Source organism: Anas acuta, chromosome 10 (genome assembly GCF_963932015.1).
Source record: "Anas acuta chromosome 10, bAnaAcu1.1, whole genome shotgun sequence".
In the NCBI taxonomy this organism is placed as follows: domain Eukaryota; kingdom Metazoa; phylum Chordata; class Aves; order Anseriformes; family Anatidae; genus Anas; species Anas acuta.
The window spans coordinates 15,979,417-16,000,418 of NC_088988.1; the positions used below are offsets into that span (position 1 = coordinate 15,979,417).

Sequence of the window (21,002 nt, forward strand, 5' to 3'; positions counted from 1 at the left end):
CTATCAACCAAGTTTAATGTCTTCCATCTCAATATTAAACAAATTTACCTGCAGATCATTTTGAGGATTCCAGTCAGAATCAAAAATTATACACGTATCTGCTGCAGTCAAATTGATGCCCAAACCACCAGCTCTGGTGCACAGAAGGAACACAAAGCGATCGGAATCTGGTTTGCTGAACCGGTCAATTGCAGCTTGCCTGAGGTTACCTCGTACTCGTCCATCAATTCGTTCATATAAATATCTGGAAATTGTCACACACACAGATCACTACAAAGTTTTTCATAGTTTAAATGGGGATTAGAACAAATCTGCCTGCATATTTTTTTTTTTACAGTGAATAAAAGGTCACAAACTTTGATTACCAGAAATCAGGACAGAGCATGGTAGTACTAATGTACATCAGGAAGTCCTAACAGCAAATATTTTAAGAGATGCTCTTCGTCCATTACAGCAAGTACCTGACTATACATACCTGGAAACATACATGTACATTATCACGGCATTTAGTTGCACTAAAAGACACCACAAACTCAAGACTAATGGGGGCACCTAGAAGTTTTTCCCATCTTACTCTTGGATCTCAGCCTGTGGCCACAGAAGCAGGCAGTGTACTTCTGTATTACACACCAACTTGTCTGAGCACAGGAAGGGTAACCAAGTAACCAGCACAAAAGAATACTTAGTGAGCTGGCATTCAGCAAACTGCACATCGATTCTGGCAAGACCAAGAGAAATAGAACAAAAAGGACTTCACAGCACCTCTCACTATCTTTTATCAAGGCATCAATGAATCTATGACTACTTAAACTAAAAGTGGCAAAATCAGAAGCCTGAAGTGTAATTCCCGCTTCCGTTACCTTTGATAATTACCAAGACCCCTGTAAAACTTTGGAAATGAAACAGACCCTCTCTGTCTTGCTTAAAAAGGGAGCAAATACTTCTAAACGTACATAGAGTAAGATGCCGAGTGTGTATCTAGTTAAAAAGCTTCACAATCATTTTTCTTTTAATCAGCCATAAAATGGGACAGCAGATAATCCACAGGACCACAGGCTATTTGGCAGGCAGCCATCTCCTACAGTCATGAATTCTGGTAAGTCTAATCATGTGTGCACTCTAACATTTCTAATCAAACAACAGCATAAAGCGAGCTGCAGCTTCTGTGGATATCACACGATTGTACCTGTACCTATCATGCACCAATCTAAATCTTGCCAGATAGTTATAAAAAATGAATAGTTTCATACTGGATTGTAAGCACCACTATGAAGTTACAATTAGTGTACTGAAGTGAACACACACAAAATACAAAACGTTAAGCTCAGTTCGATTAACTACATTCATGAAACAAAAAGCACAGAATCGTGTACTTTATATACAATTAAGATAAAAAGAGATACTAGTGATCTACAAACAATTTCCAATATCCGTTCCAGTATTGCACTGCATGAAGGCATGTCTATTCTTTTGTTAGATGTTAGCACTGTATTACTGTGCAGTTTACTGACAGATACACATTTTAAAATAGTATTTAATTTCTAACAAATAACCAGAACCTTTTTCATTTTTCAGGTTGATATAGCAGCTACTGGTTGTAGCTGAGTTTAAGGGCAGATTTTACGTGCTAAGGCTTTATGTATAGTACTTAGTCATGTACATCTGTAAGTGCTTAGTTTCAGTGGAGTCAACAGAATAACCAAAGGGTGCTATTACACACGACAGCACAAGGCCATCTAAGGAGCTGCATTATGTCTGGCAGTAAACAAACTGGTTTTCCGTTCTGCTGCAAAATTCAAAGCAGTACTAATTTATGCAAGATAGGAAGCCCATTTTTCACATTCATAAAGAAATTAAACCTCCAGTTATTTCCTAGTTTGTAGTAAGGAACTGTGCTACCCATATCTGGTCCAAGTTCAGCATGATGTAAAGAACATATTATATGCTTCCTGGAGGTTGGATGGGCAGTGTTGAGCTTGAATTTGGTTGGTTTCTGATAAGTAATACCAACAGTGTGGATATATATTAAAGAATGTTTAATAGAAAAAGCAACAAACTGAAACTCAACCAGCTTCAGTTTCTCTGTGAATTTGTCCAGCTGTTGCTGAACAACTGATAAGACATCACATGGTAAGTTAGTGATTCGCAAAAAACAAAACAAAGCAATAAAAACACACACCAAGCTTCCCATCTTTGGTATGCTGTATTGTTATCCCCACAACAATGTCCAAAAATATGTCCACTGACATCAATATACTGCAAAGACAGAGCATGAAGTATCTTACCTTTTATGTATAAGGTAATCCTCCAAAATATCAAGGCATCGCACCATTTGAGAGAAGATAAGGACCTTGTGGCCTCCGGCTTTCATTTTTGGAAGAAGTTTATCAATAAGAACTAATTTCCCAGCAGACTGGATCATTGCTTGCAGATGGAAGTCAGGGGCACTTGGGCTGTAAGTTTCTTTAAACTCTCCGAGGATTTTCTCTTCAGCACCTATCAAAGAATAAATCTCTGTCTACCAGCATACCTACACAAATATCTCCATATACATAGAAGAATAAGTTACCAAAATCAATGCTTGTACTAATCAAAGGTCCCTGATTAGCCAAGGCTGGAGACGGAACAGAGTTCTGGATGGATCTCAAGTCTAACAAGATTTATTTCTATGCTCTTTGAAAAGAAGTCTTGTATTTTTAAGCAGAACACAGAAAAAAAATATCTAAAATTAGATGAATAACCCCAAATTGCAAAATCAAAAATACTACTCCAAGTGTTGTGTAAAAAAGTAATTTAAAAAAACAAAACAAGCCCATTTACCTCTGTAATATTTGAAGTGGGACACGAGTCTTAAGAACAGTATTTTGAAAACCTTTTTTTAAAGTCCCACTATATTTGAAAACATAGCAAAAACATTAAGAACTTAAGGTGTATTTTCTTGCAAGCAGGAAAAAACATCTAAAATGAGCAACAAAAGCAACAAACACCAAAACAGACTGTATCTATTGCAAGTAGTAAAATTTCAAAAGTTCGCTTTAGAAGCATTCATTCATACTGCTTTTAAAGTCAAGTAACACTTTAATACGGTAATCAGTTCTAAACGTTCTGTGGAATTGTACAAAACAACAAGCTCACATTTCACATCTCAAATATGCAACTGCCTCACAGCTTTGCCTTACATCTGTCAAATAACATTTCCTCCTAACCCAGTACTTCATAAGTCTGATAAAAATGTTAAAGATTGCCAGAAAAAGTTGTCATATAATTTCAATAAAAGTAGAAAAGTATATACCTTTGATGAGATAAGGATGATTACAACATTTTCTGAGTTCCATCATAGTGTTAACCAGATTTGGTACATTTGCTTGCCCTGCTCCTTTGGATAAGAAAGCGAAATTTTTCTCTAGAATTGCTCGATAATATTTCTTCTGAATATTAGTTAGTTCTACTTCAATTATAGTTTCCTCCTTAGGAGCCAGCTTTTTTTCTACATCTTCTTTTAACCGTCTGAGCATCATGGGTTTCAGGATAGCTTGTAGTTTCTGAACCTGAATGAATCAAGTTTGTCGGGGAAAAAAATTGAACTCAGCATCACTTTTCATTTCTGGACTTATATATTCTATCTGGAAGATATTTCATAGTCTTATTTTTAAACTTTAAATTACTAAAGAAACGTTTGATGTACTTCAAAAAAGAAAGGTGTATCTTTTTAGCATTTGTTTGCAAACTGTCTACAAAGGCAGAAAACTTCAGGTTTTATTATTCTCCCTGTTTACTTCCTATACTTATAAAATCAATCCAAAAATGTAAACACAGTTCTTTAACATTAACTGAAATTCTGCAATTTATACTCTGCTTTCAAATTTATCAGTGTTTTTTCCCAAAAATGTTAAGCTCTAACTAAATTCCCAATAAACATAAATGACATCTGAGAAATATTTTTAAATTGTGATTTTTTTTCAGAATGTCCCTAACAAACCGTCTTGACATGTTTAATAACTTCAAAATATTATATTTAACTACATTCTTCTGCCTGCATGATTTAGGAATATTACATGCATGACAAAAAAACAACTGATATGTTACACAGGAAGGGGCAAGGGGAGAAGCAATAATGGTTCCTATACAAAACAAGAGTCTCTCCTACAAATCACCCATTCAGATACTGAAACTCAAACCAAACTAATTCAATTTCCAATACCTGTTCCTCTGTTTTAAGGTCGCCAAATTCTTGCATGAAGGTAGATTCAGCAGGGAAACGTAATGGTTCAAGAAAATGAAGGAGACTAAATAATTCTTCTACTGTGTTCTGCAGTGGTGTGCCAGTCAGCAGCACTTTATGCTCCTATAAAAGGAAACAAAAAAGTCTCGTAACTTAAGTGCAAACACTTGCTAGAATTTTATTTTGTGAAGTCTGACTGTCATAACTTCATATGACCAGCTCTGCGTGTCACTAAGTGCAAAGGTAATACAGATAAAAGAATCCATAGAAGAAGAATGGTATTTTCAAACAGCTTTTCTTTAAATTCTTTCTTCATGTGTAATAAATGACTGAATACTTCAACTTTTCCCTGTACTATTCACCCATATAATCCCCTCTCTTCATACTACAGAAAGTATACACTTAAGATTCATTGTAGTGTTTTTAAAATCTTCCACTGTATCAAGCAAAATCTGAACTACAGTATTAGAAAATGACTATACCTTAATAAATAACAGGAATTTGTTCCTAGCATTGCTTGCTTTTATTGTTAACTAACTTGTTTTTTTAAAAAAAAGCTATAAGATAGTTTAAACATTAATGTAAAAACGTTTGCATTAGAAACATTTTATTATTACAAAGACCATCTTAAATGAAGTCAGCATTGTAATCTAAACAGGGTATACAATAGGATCATCAGAAATAGACTGCTTACAGTTAGAGCTTTTCACACTTTCTTTTCCATCAGAAACATACCAGTATCAGGTTTCAAAAATACAGGCATTCATAGAGAGCATCAGGAACAGGTATTTCCATAGAAAGACTGCTCAAGGCCTCTTTTTGACAGATAAGCAAGCTTGTGATTTATCATCATATCGTACATAACTAGTTGTACAGGAAACAAATAAAATCAAACAACAGAAGTAAAATAAAAGTTACTCACAAGGTTCATTAATTTTAGTCCTTCCAAGAGTTTGCAATTTTTATTCTTCAGCCTGTGTGCTTCATCAATTATAACGCATCGCCATTCAATTGCATTTAGCTCTGGACAGCCACCAAGAATCATTTCGAAGGTTGTGATAATGGCTTGGAATCGGTAGGTACCTCGAACAATACGTCCCTATAGAGATTCGTCAACACAAAACTTATATTATCTTGAAGCTACTCATTTCAAAGATTTTGTCGCTGAAATCTTACCCAAAGTCAGACATTAGTTCTTACATTATAGAACATTTTGTCATCCCATACACATTTATCTAACACTGCAATTAATACTAACAATTATCCACCATCAGGAATTCAATATTGTCTAGCCAACAGTCACGTTCTAACCACTTCAAAATTACTGATATAGCCCATATAATAAAAACATTTTCTAAGGTGTTTGTTGACAGTACTACATTTCTGAATCTGTGAAAATCTGAAAGACTCTCTAACAGAAAAAAAACAGCCAGTAAAAATATGGCAGTAATACATTTAACTGTCACACGGTTACGTAATAAAAATATCAGCTGACAACTAAACAAACACCTTTTATCTAGTTTGCTTTACTCCACTGGTCTGATAAAGAATACGGAAAGCCTTCGATAAGACAGTTAGTATACAGTAACTCCCTAGAGAAACAAGACTTAATTTTAGTATCTAATATCTAGAACTGCTTTAAAAAAAAGGTTTCCAGGCTTATCAATTTCACAGAACTGCCTTGTTTTTTTAAAAAATAAAATGTTTGTCTATGCAGAATACATAGACACAGAAAAAAACTTAAAAAGTCAGATTTCAGGTCTTTTTTCTTATCAATTAACGTAAAGTAATTAAGACAGAAAAGCAAACTGTACATGGGCAAGGCTGGTTTACAGTAGGGAAAGGAAATTAACAGCTACATAAAGGCAACAGAGCTTAATCGGCTGTATTTTTGTTCATACTGCTCTTCACATTCAGGGCCCAACTGCAACCATCTGCATACACTTTAATCTCCACATGTGTATCAGCATCACTGTTATTCAACTGCAAAATCACTCAGCTTACTGAAACAACATATATCTTGCTGCAACCACTTTCACAAAACTTACTCAGTAAGCATATGTTAAAGATTTAGGCAAGCAAAAAGCTTTAAAATGCATCATGGGGCGTACAATGACTTTCTCTAAGTCTATGTACAGATAATGTAAAACGTACTTTTCATTCCTACTACCTGAGGCAGTCTTTGGGTTAGATAGTTAATGCAAGCAACATTACAATACCTGGGAGTCCCTGAAGTACATTTCGTACTGCTGAATCATCTGCCTGCTGATCATACTTCCATGATACACTACAACATTAAGGTCAGTCCACGTGCGGAATTCTCTTTCCCAATTTGTTATAGTGGAAAGCGGAGCTATGATCAGAAAAGGCCCTCTTATACCAGACAGGAGGATTTCATAGAGGAATGTAATTGACTGAATGGTTTTGCCAAGACCCATTTCATCCGCTAAAATGCAATTTCGCCTGAAAGTAAAATATATTTATTTGTTATTAAGGTCAAAGAAAGTGCAGTATTCAAGCTATTATTCAAATGGATAAAAATATAAAAGCAAAGCTCAACTATACCAGTTTAAAACAATAGTCAAAATCAAAGTACTGCAGACGATGCTCCTAAATGTTCCCTGTTTAAGGGCAAAGAATAAATTTGGCACACAAAACCACAAGTTTTCAGTTCCATTTAGCACTGGCAAAACCATAGGAATGGAATGTTCTGTGACATTCTCCTAGAAAATTACTCCAAATATTCTTCTGGGACTGTATCTGTCCCAATTAAAGGAATTTAAATTAATTGGATTTCCTATATGTATGTTCACCTTGACAAGTCTGCTAGAAATCAATGAAGATTCCATAATAGTCACAGATGGCAAGTATCCCAGCTACCCTCACATTAACAGAGGATATCCTAACAGCACAGCCAAACTTCCCCCACGTTTCCCAAACTCAGACAGATGCATATAACCAAATTGCTATGCAAAGAATCACTAGCTGCTCACCCTCAGCCATGTATTCCAACCCTTTGCTGTTTGCACAGGTGCTCACACTGCTATGGAGTGCCTTACGCAGAGCTTAAGACAATTTTTTTTTTTTTTTTTGCACATCACAGAACTTATGTGGTAAAATGGTATGCTCACTGACATTGCCTCTAAAGGACAAGCAACAGATGCTTTGAAAAGAAAGCAAGCAGGACAATGCATGAATAGATATCTGAATTAGATACAGAGACATGCTTCTGGAAAAAATCCTGAAAGCACTTATACTCCAGTTAATACCATACTGTATTTATGAACGGAAGTTAAATTAGCTTCTAATGTAAGGAAATAATTATTTACTAGTCTTATGTTTGAAAAGAGGTAACTATATTTGAAACATATACTAATTCTAGAAAATATTTTGCAAGATGAAAGTGCAGCAGTGAGACTATAATTTTTTTTAAACCTTTAAGAAGTAATTTTATTTGGGTATTTTGATAGAGAATAACACAAAATTATATTCCAGTTCCAAAAATTCTCGAAGTTTGTACTTTGGTGGAAGTTTTTTTTGTTTGTTTGTTTTTAATAATTCCTCAAGCTATTGAAAATTTATGTTCAGTTAGGTTAGTTTTTCTCTTTACAATTTTTTTTTGTTGCCATTATTGATAAAAAACATAGCTGTATACACAGCTTCAAAGGAAGAAAATTTCCCATTTTTTCCTGTTATACCTTTTTAGCTGTGAGCAGAGAAGCTAAGATATATTTGGTCAAAACAGTATTCAACCCTGTAGCACTTGTTCACCCCCATATGTAAAATTTGCATTAAAAAAGATCTATGAATGTACCTGTTGTACCAGTTGAATAGGAGCCAGTTAAGTCCTTCCAGTTGATATTCCCTGAGCTGATTGCCATTTTTATATTCCCTGGAGTGTTCTATCTTCTTCCAGGAGTTTGGAGGCGGTCGGTCCTTCAAGGGAAAAACACACATGCAAATTGGCACACTTTTTTTCTTCCCCAAAACAGTTCTACCCACTACTTCTCCAGTCTAACAGCTGAGATTTACAATGTAATTATTCACTCTTAATATTGGGAAGGTGTCACTGTTGAAATTACTTGCTAATAAGTAGTTTGCTGAAACCTGAAATTCATATTTTATTTATTTAAATTAATACTTTTAAAATTATTGAGATTATAATACCAAGCAATTGATTTCTAAAATTAAACATACAAATAGCTTGGCCTTGCTAATTTGAAACACTAATTCATTCAGATGAGCCTTCAGAGAACCTTGCAAGAATCTTTGAAATTTGACTTGGTAAGCTCTAAGAAGAGCTGTCCCACAACTACAAGCACCTGAATACTTAGGTGATATTTCTCGAGATCACCAGTCTGAGTAAGTTTGGGTTCTGAAGCTGTCCTGAAATAGCTTGGGCAGTCTACAGAGTTAACTGTGATCTTGCCCTTTCCTCTCAGAACTTGCCACAACCTGATCAGAGTCAGCTAGTTCAGAAAGCCAATGCTGGGAATACAAAAAGGTTGTGTAAATACAGGGAGGTTTAGTTCCCTGAATCAGTTTCACCACGAGATCGGATGAAAGACAGCATCAGCATAGGCAGGATCATGATACTGTGGACATGACACAACAGACCTGTAACCGTATCAAGGTGCATTATCTTCATCTCCCTAGCAAACTAGAAGACAGCTGAGAGGCTACACAGCCAGCCTAGCTCCAAGCTTGAAAGCTCAACAGGGTGGCAACTAGCTCATAGCAGGCAACTGAGAAAAGACAAACTGCTGCTAGGTGGGATTGCAGCAGAAGACTCTCTTCAGGTAGATTCTAAGTTTCAGTGTCAATAAACTCTCGAAGTCAAGCAAAATAACTCTTCCTAAAAGCTTCTCTGATCAGCTGTGCTTTTGACATCACTCAGGATTTCTAAAAGCTCGCTGTTGCTCCACGCTGATGCGGCCTTATCTGACGAATCTGAACTGCAGACGTGCAATTGGTGCGCCTGCTGCCAGCATCAGCAGCATCTGCCCCCACGTCCCCGCGGCAGCGGCTGTCCTTCCCCAGCAGCTGCGGCTTCCTCCCCTCGCGCACGAGCAGCCATCTGGCCGCTGCCCAGCCTCAGGAGCGGCCGCGCTGCCGCTCGCAGGGCTGCAGTCAGCACATACTTCCTCGTACGTGCCGGAGCCTGGGACAAAACCCGCTTGCTGCTGATGCCGAGATGCCTATCGGTTGGACGGTTGCGCTTTAATCATCTTTTTTCTCCCCGAGCCAAATACGGTAAACGGAGATGTATAAAGCCCTTCTTCCCGCACACCAAAATGGCAGGATTTTAAATAAATGTTAAAAAATTATATAATGTAATCTGAAGATGTTAACTACGACCTCTGTCATTATATGAACATAAAAGAAAAGAGAAATATAAAATCCAAAGCCTATAAAAAAAGATACTGTGCATATTCAGATATGTAAAATAAATTAGAACAAGCGCACTACAACACGCTGGATATGTCTTAAATACAAGTGAGCTATGACCAATAACACACAGGACTTTAAATAGAAAAAGTATTTTTTCCCCCTCCTTCTCTAAGACAGAAGATTGATAATTTAAAGACAACATGAATTTCCTCATTAGAAGTATTTTTCTTCCTTTCAGCTAGCCCTTGATTAAAAGAGGAAAAATAAAAGCAGGAAGCAATTATGGAATCTGTTTGACAGGCCTGTTTGCTAATTTCCTTCAGTGTTGAAGCACAAGACTTAACCGTTCTCCACAAGAGAATGTTTTCATTTTATTCCGTTCTCTCCTCATTTTAATGGTGTTTAGATTCTGTAATAGCCAGATTCAATGTGGTGTTCATCATTCAGTTAAAGGCTCAGCAAGTTCTAACACTTCATATTTTCTCCTAAACAAAAAAACTTTTATTTTTTTAATCCGAGTAACAATTTAGATATTTATCTATGCCTACGTGAAAACATTATTATTCCTAGCTAACAAGGCACACAGATCCTTTACACAGATTGTCAATAAGCCTTACATTTTAAACACAGAAGTTTACAGTCAGGAAAATCAAATCCAATTTGCCAAGACAGACAGGTAAATTAGGTATAATTTTACCAATCTCCTTGAATCAGGCCTGGAAGCTTGCAATTGTTCAAATTCTTCTATTTTTGCTTGATCTACATCTTCTTTCAGCTCCCACGTACTGTCTTCATATGGCAACGAACACCATTTTACTAAATAGTAAATAACAGGCTGCAGAAGAAAATTCTGAATGTTATCAGCTTTTAATTTAGTATACATACTAATATACCTTAGTTAATATACCTTACTATTTGAGGACCTAACTTAGGTGACAGACCCAGAAACGAAAATACATGTCTGATACTTTTTATGGTGTTTTGTGGAGGCTCTTTTTTAACTACCTACTTATCCTTGGCTTCTCATACTCTTCTACTTGGTGTAGACCCACAGAGTACTTTTCAATTCCACTTTCCCACAAATAAGTTTCAGTCTTTGGGAAGATAAATTACTACAGTGTGATGTTTGTAGGAACAGAAAAAAAAGAATTTAACACAGAGGAACCACCTGGAATATGTCCTCTACTCTCTGTATCAGGCTACCTAAGCCTAAAACAAAGCACTCAAGAGTGCACCTAAACCAGAGATCTCTTATATATAACAGAAAGCTTTATCTCCCAGTAGACCTAAATAAAAATTTAAGAGAAGTCTGAAAAGGTGGAACCAAGGCAGATGATTTATTTTGAATCAGTAAATAAAGATTTAGAAGCTAAATAAAAAGTTTTCAGGGCAAAGTGTGGGGGGAACATTGTTTTCTAAAAGCACAATAATGTCAAATCTGCTGCACACAATATGAAGTAATTTTAACCCTCAACCTTCTTTTAAGATTACAGCTGAAATCACTGTTTAAAAGTCTGCTCAGTTTGTTATCTGAAAGAACAGATTAAGTTATTACAGCTATTTCAACACCCTTAAATAGACAAATTTACTGTCTTCGGTTTCTGCTTGTCACTCAGACACTTTCTGAATTTTGGCACTTCATTTGCTTGACGGGTTTTTCTTTTTTAATTTTTTAAAACTTGCTTTCTTGGTCTGTAATAGCTTTCCAGGAGAGGTACGCTGGGTAACAAGAGTTTTGATAAATACAGAGAAAAAGGTTCACTGATAGCCACACTGGTGGCTATCAAAAAACCTCTAGATCACTGATTGTCAAAAGGCTAGGGATGGAATTAGAGAGGAAGAAGGTATCACCACTGGACCTATTTATGGCCTGCCTTCTTGTGCTTCTTTCAGCAGATCCCTCATCACTATCAGAGGCAGGACTGTACATGGGATCAGTCTTTTGTCTGAACTCACATGGTTCTTACCAAAACTTGCATTTATATTAATAACCACCTACGCTTTATTTACTCTTATATATTAATACTAATAAAAAGAGAAGCCATTGCACTTTGTGATTTCTATTTCAAAAAAAAAACACATGACTAGCATAGGAAATGACAAGATTGACATGGCTCATTAAATACATCTTCAAAGCTTAAAATCATGAAAATGTTACTCCAAAACCTGCTAGAAATACAAATATCAGAGGTGCACCTTCTAGATTTGCTTTAGGATATATTTACCTCACCAGTGTCCTTATCTTCACAAAGAGAGACTTCTAATACCCGGTCTACTTCAACATAGTCAGGATTGAAAGGTTCTTCTTCCATCTGCAATGCAAGATTAATAAAATTAGTTGAGAGGCCAAAAAAAGGTGGCACATGCTGAGACTTGGTCCCATCATACACAAAATCCGATCAGGAATGTATGAATTCGATAGTTATGGACTACTGAGGCTTTTTTTTTTTTTTTTTTTTTGCAACTCCACCCTGCCCTCACCCTTTTCAAGAGACAACTGGCACTGAAGAAGGATCTGGCATTACGCAGATTCATTTAGGCATGAAGTGCGCTCTTGGAAGCAGAGAACCTCGCCACACTAAAATATCCCTTCCCTCTTTATCACTTAAGTAGTAACCCAAATAATCCTCTATTTAAAACATGCAAGTCAGGTTCGCTCAGTGACTCAAGAAGAGGTGCTCTTAGAATTATGTTAAACAAGCCACCTCCTGCTGCAACCCAACACCCAGTCGCGATGGCTAAACTTCACTTTTCAGCATTCAGTTCTTGTATTTTAAAAACTAATATTAATCACAATTTTGACAAGGAAAAAAGCAGCTTATTTTAATTGCATATTTCATACTCACATCTGCAAAAAAGTGAGCTCTTTGTGCTTGCCTTAGTTTGAACCGTTTTATTTTCTGCTGGATTCTCTTATCCTTTAAAAGCTGCTGTTCTGTGGCCCACTCACAGTGGAGATAAGAGCTAAAATTACAAAGATTAACATTAATATATTAGTGTAAGCCAAAGCTTACTATCTATTTTTAACACACAGTACAAATAATATAGTTTATAAAACAGAATTTCACTCAAATAAGAGACTATTTTACCATTTAAGACAGAATTCACTGTAAAGATTAAAGATCTTTTCTTCCGAATAATCATATTAAAGCATCTAGTTAAGGTGGTATATTTTTGTTCTAAGATCCAAAGAACTCTATGGATTCCTAAATCTCTTTCAAGTGATCTGAGAAGAAAAGCATGGGCATTTAACATGAACTTAAATGAAGTTAAATAAAGGTCTTTTAGAGTACCTGACACTCCAAAAACATGTGAATCCAGAAATGCTTAAGTTACATTTATCAGCAAGAATCTAATAAAATTAGTCACATAGGTAAAATAAAATAAATCTTAAAATTTGAAGTTTACAAAGACAAATGTGAAAAAGACAAAAAAAACAATCACAAGTAATCTCCAAACAACACAAAACTTATCTAGATGAATATGGTCTTTACTTTAGTCAACAGCTCCAGTGAAACAACTCTAATACTTACTAGTTCTTATATTTTACAAAAAACTCTTCTGTTTCTACAGTCATCCCAGCAGATATCTAGAAAGGAAATTTCAGAGAATTGTAAAATGACGAAGCAAAACCCATTTTCAAATATGCAATTTCATCCAATGACAATCACTTACTTCTTTCTTTATTATCCTAGAGGATAAGATTTTGTCTACAATTGCTGCATCTTCTTCACTTGGATTCTCCTATAAATGTAGAAAACCCATGACATCATTATAAATAGCAGTAAATGCTCTCTCTTCAAGCTGATCAGGCTTAAAGGTTTCATCAGCACCAATGGCTTGTTAAAAGATCAACAGCAAGGGTAAATAGGAGCTTTACCAGTAGCAGTCTCTACCATACTGGCAGACAAATCTAAAGTACGATGAATATTACTCCTTCAACATAGATTTAATGGAAAAGCAAAAGCAGATGAGTATGGTTGTCATTATGTTATTTAATATTAGTATTTGATTACTACTATTTAGGCCAAGAAAATATGTTCCCATACTAAACCAAAATATTTTTCTTAGGATGCAGGAGGTTAACTGCCAGATGTTTATCTTAAAAGAAAGGCCAATATCTATCCAGAGAGACATATAAGTTCAGTTCATCTTCCAAAGACCAGACGACTCAGTGCTCACCTGCCATACACACTTACTGTGCAAGCAATGGTGATTTCCAGAAACAGACTCACTGTGTATGCCCTGTTAAATTAATCTGATACAGTGAACATACCCTGAGCTTCATTACACAGAGATGGAGAAGCAAGAACTCTAGTAGACAGGTTAAAAAGTTAGTAAAACAAAAACCTTGTAGCATAATATGTCAAGCATAGATTTACTCTAAACACAGAGAGCAGAACTATGCTGTGGAATCAGACAGACAAGGTCATGCCTGTGAATTCCAGCAGGGCTTAGATGTGTGACAGACAGTGGATTATTTAGCTCTGCCAGCACTCAAGCTGTGGTCCCAGAGACAGTGAGCCCATGTTTGAAGGTTGCTTCCAATAAGGTCAACCTCCCTCCTGTCCGACTTGTTCCCAACCATAGCATCTCCCTTACAGCTTGGACATTCTTTCAATTGTCTCAAGAACACTTCTGTAAAATTTATATCCTGCCACTTTATTTACCTGGAATTGTTCAACACCAACTTCAAGTACCAGAATTGGCACAAGTTAAACACTGAAGTGTGAACCTGAGGGGAGAATAAGGAAGGAAAGGAGCACCCTTCTTAAAATCTTGCTAAGCGGAGGTCCCCGTAGGCTCAACTAATTTTATATTTTGGGAAGTCATGATAACAGTAGTGCACAGCTTAATCCTGTACCAACAAAGCACAGCACATTACTCCAGCCATACTTATCCTTTGTCTTACCTTTATACTTATCCCTAATTTCTGTTAAGTCAGCAAATGCTTTTAACAGAAAAAGAAAATGGCTCTAAGTCATTTATTTCAATTCTTAAGACCTTGGCAAGATGTCACATTGAATGATCTGCAGATTAGTAATGATAATTCTGAGCTTTATTCACTGAACTCCTTGAGACAACTGGGCAGTTCCTACTACTGACCAAGGTAGATTTTACTTACCACAAATAACTGTAAAGGCTGTTCAGCAGGTAAAGGAGCTGAATTCTTTTTCATTTTCACAGAAACTTTAGCTTCTTCTTCTGATTGCTTTCCTTCTCCTTCTTCAGCATACTTTTTCCGTTTAACTTGACGATTTGATCTTCTCTTCTGCATGGAGTAGAATAAAACTAAGAGGCTTTACCAAAAACTTCCTTCAACACAAACTGCAATTTTCAGGGTTCTTTAAGCAATACTTCAGCTCTATCTAAAATCAGTGGCCAACATCTGATGGAATACATCAAGCATGTGAACCACAGGGTAAAGAAGTAGCCAAATCCTATTTTGGACCAATTAGACTATTTTTTTTTCCTAATGCTTTTCACAGGAACATTTGATGCTTTTATTTTTAGCATTCACAAGCAAACACAGATCAGTAATTTGAGTGTGGGTGAACTAAACTGACACATAATAGATCTCCCTTAAGAAAGCATCAGTATTTCAACAGCAGTTGAAACAGTAAACAGCGGAACAGCTGTATGTTCTTGTCCAATTCAAGAATCTCAGTGAAAGATGCAACATATGCTTTCTCTGTTAAACAACAGTAATATGAAAATTAAGAAGATATTCAAAAACAGTAAGAGGAAAGATTATTAGATCTTGTTGGTTAAATTGTTGATCAACTCTGATTTGATTGTTAATAGCTTGTTTCTTTATTCATTTTTCTGCTTTCTCCTCCACCTTGATCAAACTTATTTATCGCAGTATTTTGCCTACTCAGCTTTTTCGCTATCTTCCACTCTTGTTTCAGCTGAGGACAACAAGCTCCAGCTGGAGAAATAATGTTATATTATATTAAAGAAATACTGTCTAGGACAGCAATTTCTTCTCATGTCTCTGTTTAGGCGTCAAAAACTTAGATTACCTTCAGGTATCCTTTCCTTCCCCCACAGCACAAATTTACAGGACACTGCATGTGTCCTAAACAAAAGTCAATCCTATGATTGACTTGTAAACCTACTGCATAAATAGTGATAGCAGGATCATGACAGTCAGTTAACATACAGCCACTAACATTTGAAAACATTGCAATCTGCTTTAAAGAACTCATCATCACAAATAAAATCTAAGCTATTATTATTTTATTAATGTAAGCTACAACAGCTTACATTAATAAAATTTACTATACTGAGCTACACAGAAAGCATATTGTTGTTTAGGAAAAGCCACTGCTGGTTGCAGTATACTGCAGTAACCAGCTGGAAAAGAAAAAGTTGTGGATAGACCAAACCCCAACATCCTGTGGTCATGCTGGCCTCTGCAGAGCAGAAATGAAGCAACGGTACGATTGCAGCACAGGAACTTTCTTCCTGACTGTTAAACTCAAGCCTTGGTCTGGCTGCACTCTGGTAAAAGACGTTTCTATACTTTAACAACTATTTGAGAAGTATTTTAGTAAGGTAGAAGTTGTAAAATCTATACAATACAGTAAACATCAGAGAGTGAGCATCCGACCATTCTTCTGTAGAAACTAAATGTGCATAAAACAGTCAACTTTCCATGAGAAAAACAACCAGACTAGCTATTCATTGATAGTAAGTGTGCATGGGGGTAGTTTAAGGCAAAAATAAACTTCAGATTTAAACAAACTCTAAGAATGTGACCGTATAGTTTAAATCAACAATACTTTGCAGAAAGTAGGCAAGCTTTTATACAAATGGCTAGTTAATAGAAGCAATGCAAAATGATGCACGAATTAAGAACAAAAGGGTTAAGAACTAGGTTCAAGTTTTACTCATTAAGTCGTTGTTGATATTTTATTTAACTTATTGAGTCATTAAAATGTATTTTCAATCCTTTTCAGTATGTCTTTTCTGAATTTATAAAATGATTAACAAAACATCTACAAACCTACATTCTCCAAAGTATTTATATAACCTCTTTTGTTTGAAAGAGGCTGTATACTTCCCTGTGCTGAGAAGTATGGTCATAAAAATGATACAAGGAACAAAATAAAGTAGTACTGAACATTTTTCCAACACATAAATCAACATACTAAAGGAATACACTTACTGAGAAACTAAACATACCAAATGAATTAGGGAAAATTACCTAAAAATACACTAACCTTCCCCACCTGGGTTAAAATAGAAAGCTACTTGCAACAGGAAAAGAAAATCACGTTCAAATATTTAACGGAGAATGAATTAAAGCAGAGACTTAAGTAAAGCAACGGATGTCTTTCCTGTTATGCTCCCTAACTCTTGTAGGTAGGCAGAGCAGTGTTACGTGACATTCTGCAGCATGACTTTTTGCTGTCCCATTCCACCCGTCAGTGTCTCCACCCTCTGTTCCCTTCATACAAGGATCATTTAATACTAAAAATCAAATAGCTAAAAAAACCTTCCAAAACAATAACCAAAAAGGAATGAACTTCAGTCTTTTGTATTAAAGTTGTTGACCCAAAGAATTATATTCATGTGTTTACAGAACTCTGTTGGTAAGCTGCAGTACTTCAGAACCATGAAACCTTTCACCTCCTCTCAAGTCTGCCAAATGGGCCTTCCACACCAAGACAAATACCCTGAGGAATAAATCATTCCACAGTCTCTTCCAGGTAACCTTTACCTAGGGCACTTCATCATTTAAATTAATAAAAAGCCATTCTTGGAAATGGCTTTGGATCCTCTTTTCCCCAGCATTATCATCTGCAAAATACTAAAGGTCAGCTCTGCAATTCATGATTATTTTCTGACATTGGCATCAGATCACGCAATTAATTTTTACTCAGAAACTTATTATGAATATTGATTACATCCCCTTCAATGAAATTGCTACAGAATAAAAACCTGTGCATCTTCAGAATGAAACCTTAGGTTTTAATGCTGTCCGCCCAAAGGAACAGAGTTGCAATTCTGTTACTAATCCGCATATAGATAGGGTACTATCTCTTACACAGTTCATATTTCTTTGTGCATAAAGTTTGTAAATGATCAAGTGACTATACCAGGGCAATCTATTAAAAAATGAAGACAGAAAAGTTACAAGGGAGAGATGCCAGGAGAGAATGACCCCACCCCTTCAGTTCTTAATCCTGCACTTCCTTCAGGTGCATTTCAGAAGCAACTAGAGCCTGCCAGCACACTGAGCATAGCTCCTTCTGATCCAACACTGTAAAAAAGTAATTCTTCAGTTTCTACCGAAGCAGTGCTTAGAAAAAGAGCAAAGTTTGCCACAGGCCTTTTAAATGTTCTCCAGGAAGCGATATGACTGATAAATGCCCCTTCTATTGGGCAGTTACCACATTCTCCCCTTCTTATGACAAAGTCACCCACAGTAGGCATCAGGTCTAACAGCCAACTCAAGAGATGAGTACTTACAGTCTCAAATCTACACACTTCTGTACTGAAATGCAGGAGATGCAAGCAGGACATTGATGTCCCATTACTACAGAGGGTCTCTAACCTACAGGATTCTCTTATTTCAAAAAGGGAAAAGTAGACGATAATGTGAGGATTGTATCAATGAGAGACATGTATTACTGAGAAAGACAGTAACTCACGAGACACCAACAGAAATATAATTCTTTGGAGAGACAGGAAAAAGAAAGCCTATAGACATAAGAGCACATACAAATTAAAGAGAAAAACCCTGACTGCTTACCTGCGAGTCTTCATCTTTCACTGGCCGCTGCGGAGTCTGCTTAGCATCAGACAACTCATCTGAAGATTCATTTTTTCTTTTCTGCTTCTTACCCAGTGTGATGATTAGCTTTCTGTTAGGGGAAAAAAAAAAAAAAAAAAAAAAAAAGTGAATGCTATATACTAAGTTTACTTACCTTCAAGATTAAAAACAATGCCACAGACTAGCAATTCCATTACTTGTTACTATAAAAATCAGGAAGCACCACGCCCTTAAAAAGGAAAAATACTTCTCAAAACAAAAAGCTACAATTTAACACTAGGTATTTTCTACTCATGTGTCTGGGTTTCTCTACAAGTAAGCAGTTATCCAACTACCTTACACTCCTCTATCAAATATTTTATATCTATAAATGAATAACTGAAATGTAAAATCTAACATTTAAACTAATGGACAATGGTAAATTACACAGACAAAAACTGGCATACCTATCATCTGCAGGTGATGACAGTAAATAACTTGCTGCAAATAACCTCTCATTGTAAACTATATCTTTTCTTATCAATATTTAATAGATTAGCTAGTGACAACAATCTTAAACAATTCAAAGCTGTCTGACTTGCAAAGCTTGTATGCTTAATCTAGTCATTTAATGGTGAAAGTGAGAGAATTACATGAATCCTTTTGCCTTTAGGAAAATTAAAAAGAAGCTGTATTCAAGCCCCAGTAGTTTTGTCTCCTCTAAGAACTCAGTATACTCCGAGAGCCAACACTGCGCTGAAGAAATTGGCTAAATTCTAATGAAAAGCACCAATTATTTCTCAGTTGAGCTTTAAAGGTTATACTACAAATTATGGTACCAATGTCATCTAATTTGTTTGTATTTAAAAGGTGTCAAAATATTTCTTTTTTCATATTCGAGATGTGCCAAACACTAGTCTTCAAATATGTTTTCAGTGGAATAATCACAGAATGATTACAAACTACCCAAAAACACAGACATAAAAATCTGTCCTAAAACACATATTTCACATAGTATCTGATCATCAGCTCTGTGTACCAGAGAAAGAGACAACTGTTCCGGCACACACGTCTCTGCTATTAACAGCACAAATTAAATGGCTGACAATAGCTTTTAGACAGACAATTTGAGTTATTTTATGCCAAAGTAGCATCCAATATATTGGCCACCTGAAAAGACACTGATGAGAATGCGGTGGTGGTTGAAACACTTATCTCATGTGTTCTGGGTTTTCTTTTTTGGAAGTGTCCAAAAAAAAAAAAAACAAAAAAACTATCATGTATTTACTACAACCAAACCAGCACTCCAGAAAGAAAATGAAAATCTTAAACTACCAAAATATTATGGGTAGGATTAAACAACATGGCTGCCAAAAGATTACAGACATTTTTTAAAACACTGAACGTTTTCACGTTTTCAGTATTTAGCCGCTAGATGTGGAAAGATCAAAGAAAATAAAGATAATATTTTCCACTCCCATTTTTTTGTTTCATTATGAACTGAACAGCGCTGGAAAATGCACGATGAAATTACATTGCAATGAGTGTGATCGCAGAGCTGCCTGCTCAGAGGGAAATCCTGGTCTTCAAGTCCTTGCTTTTCATTAGGCATCCTCAGCTTGGTATTTAGAAAACACTTATCATAATTGCTGGAAATAATTTCAACAATGAATACAATGGTTTTCCCCACTGTATATGAGAACAGGCTCTTGGATTTTTCCATTGCTTTTCCATCGCTAATGAGGAGTTTATTTATGTATTGATACTGTTGGATCCTCAGATATTTGTTAAATATGCTTCTTTCCAGAGATAGGCTTAGATAAACCACTTCCTTCCTTTTTAATCTCACTTTCTTCTGTAGAATTTAAAGGTGTTATATCAGCACTTATCAGCTAACGTGCCCAATTAGCTAATATTTTTGGAAGTAGTATAGGCAAGGCACAACCAACTGACTTTCTGAACCTAGTTATACCGAGTTGCAGATACTACCATCTACCACTGATTTAAAGGGAAACGTGACAAACTGGTGGGATAGAATTTGTTGGAAGACCAGCGAACTGACAAAACCATCCCTACCCCAAGTTCTTGAGCTGCACATTTGGAGTTTGGGAAAACATGAAGAAGCATCGGGAATGCTTCTCCTGCTCCTGAATCCTGCCTGTTGCATCTGCTTCTGACCGTGGCTGGAGATAGAATACCAGGCTAGCTGAGACTCCGGGCAGACCTGGCCAGGCACTATTCTAAGCTTTGCCCTTCTGTAATCAGTAAGTGGAACACGCTGGGCTCATCTCTAGCTGTGCCTTGCTGATCTTTTCACTGAAATACCGGACATAGAATGTATTCAGACTACTGAACTCATAATTTGTAGATTATTATTTTTCTCCAATAAATATTCCTTCATTAACTAAGCGCTGAATACAAGTGAAGCTGGACAGGGTCTTGGGAGGACATTTGGTCCAATTCCTGCTCAAAGCCATGGGCAGACAGGGCCTTGCCCTGCCAAGCACTGCTCATCTCCACAGCTGATACCTCTCTGGCCAACCTAATCCAAATCTGGACTCTTTTTACATAACAGTGAGTTAAAATATTTCATAAATGCATGCTGCCACATTAAACATTTGTACC

The 21,002-nt window shown here is 36.2% G+C and overlaps 1 protein-coding gene across 14 annotated transcripts in view; it reads right to left on the bottom strand.

Moving 5' to 3' along the window:
• CHD9 (chromodomain helicase DNA binding protein 9) overlaps nt 1-21,002 on the bottom strand; it is a 92,884-nt gene that overhangs the window by 24,848 nt on the left and 47,034 nt on the right. For all 14 annotated transcript variants that reach the window (XM_068693645.1, XM_068693642.1, XM_068693646.1 and 11 more), the window contains 14 exons: nt 18,378-18,489; nt 14,739-14,885; nt 13,289-13,357; nt 13,147-13,202; nt 12,460-12,577; nt 11,839-11,925; nt 10,311-10,448; nt 8,037-8,158; nt 6,442-6,685; nt 5,145-5,321; nt 4,202-4,345; nt 3,293-3,548; nt 2,286-2,496; nt 49-244 (listed from right to left, as the gene is read on the bottom strand). In XM_068693645.1, the coding sequence (XP_068549746.1) occupies nt 49-244; nt 2,286-2,496; nt 3,293-3,548; nt 4,202-4,345; nt 5,145-5,321; nt 6,442-6,685; nt 8,037-8,158; nt 10,311-10,448; nt 11,839-11,925; nt 12,460-12,577; nt 13,147-13,202; nt 13,289-13,357; nt 14,739-14,885; nt 18,378-18,489 (2,077 nt within the window). The remainder of the gene's footprint in view (nt 1-48; nt 245-2,285; nt 2,497-3,292; nt 3,549-4,201; nt 4,346-5,144; nt 5,322-6,441; nt 6,686-8,036; nt 8,159-10,310; nt 10,449-11,838; nt 11,926-12,459; nt 12,578-13,146; nt 13,203-13,288; nt 13,358-14,738; nt 14,886-18,377; nt 18,490-21,002) is intronic.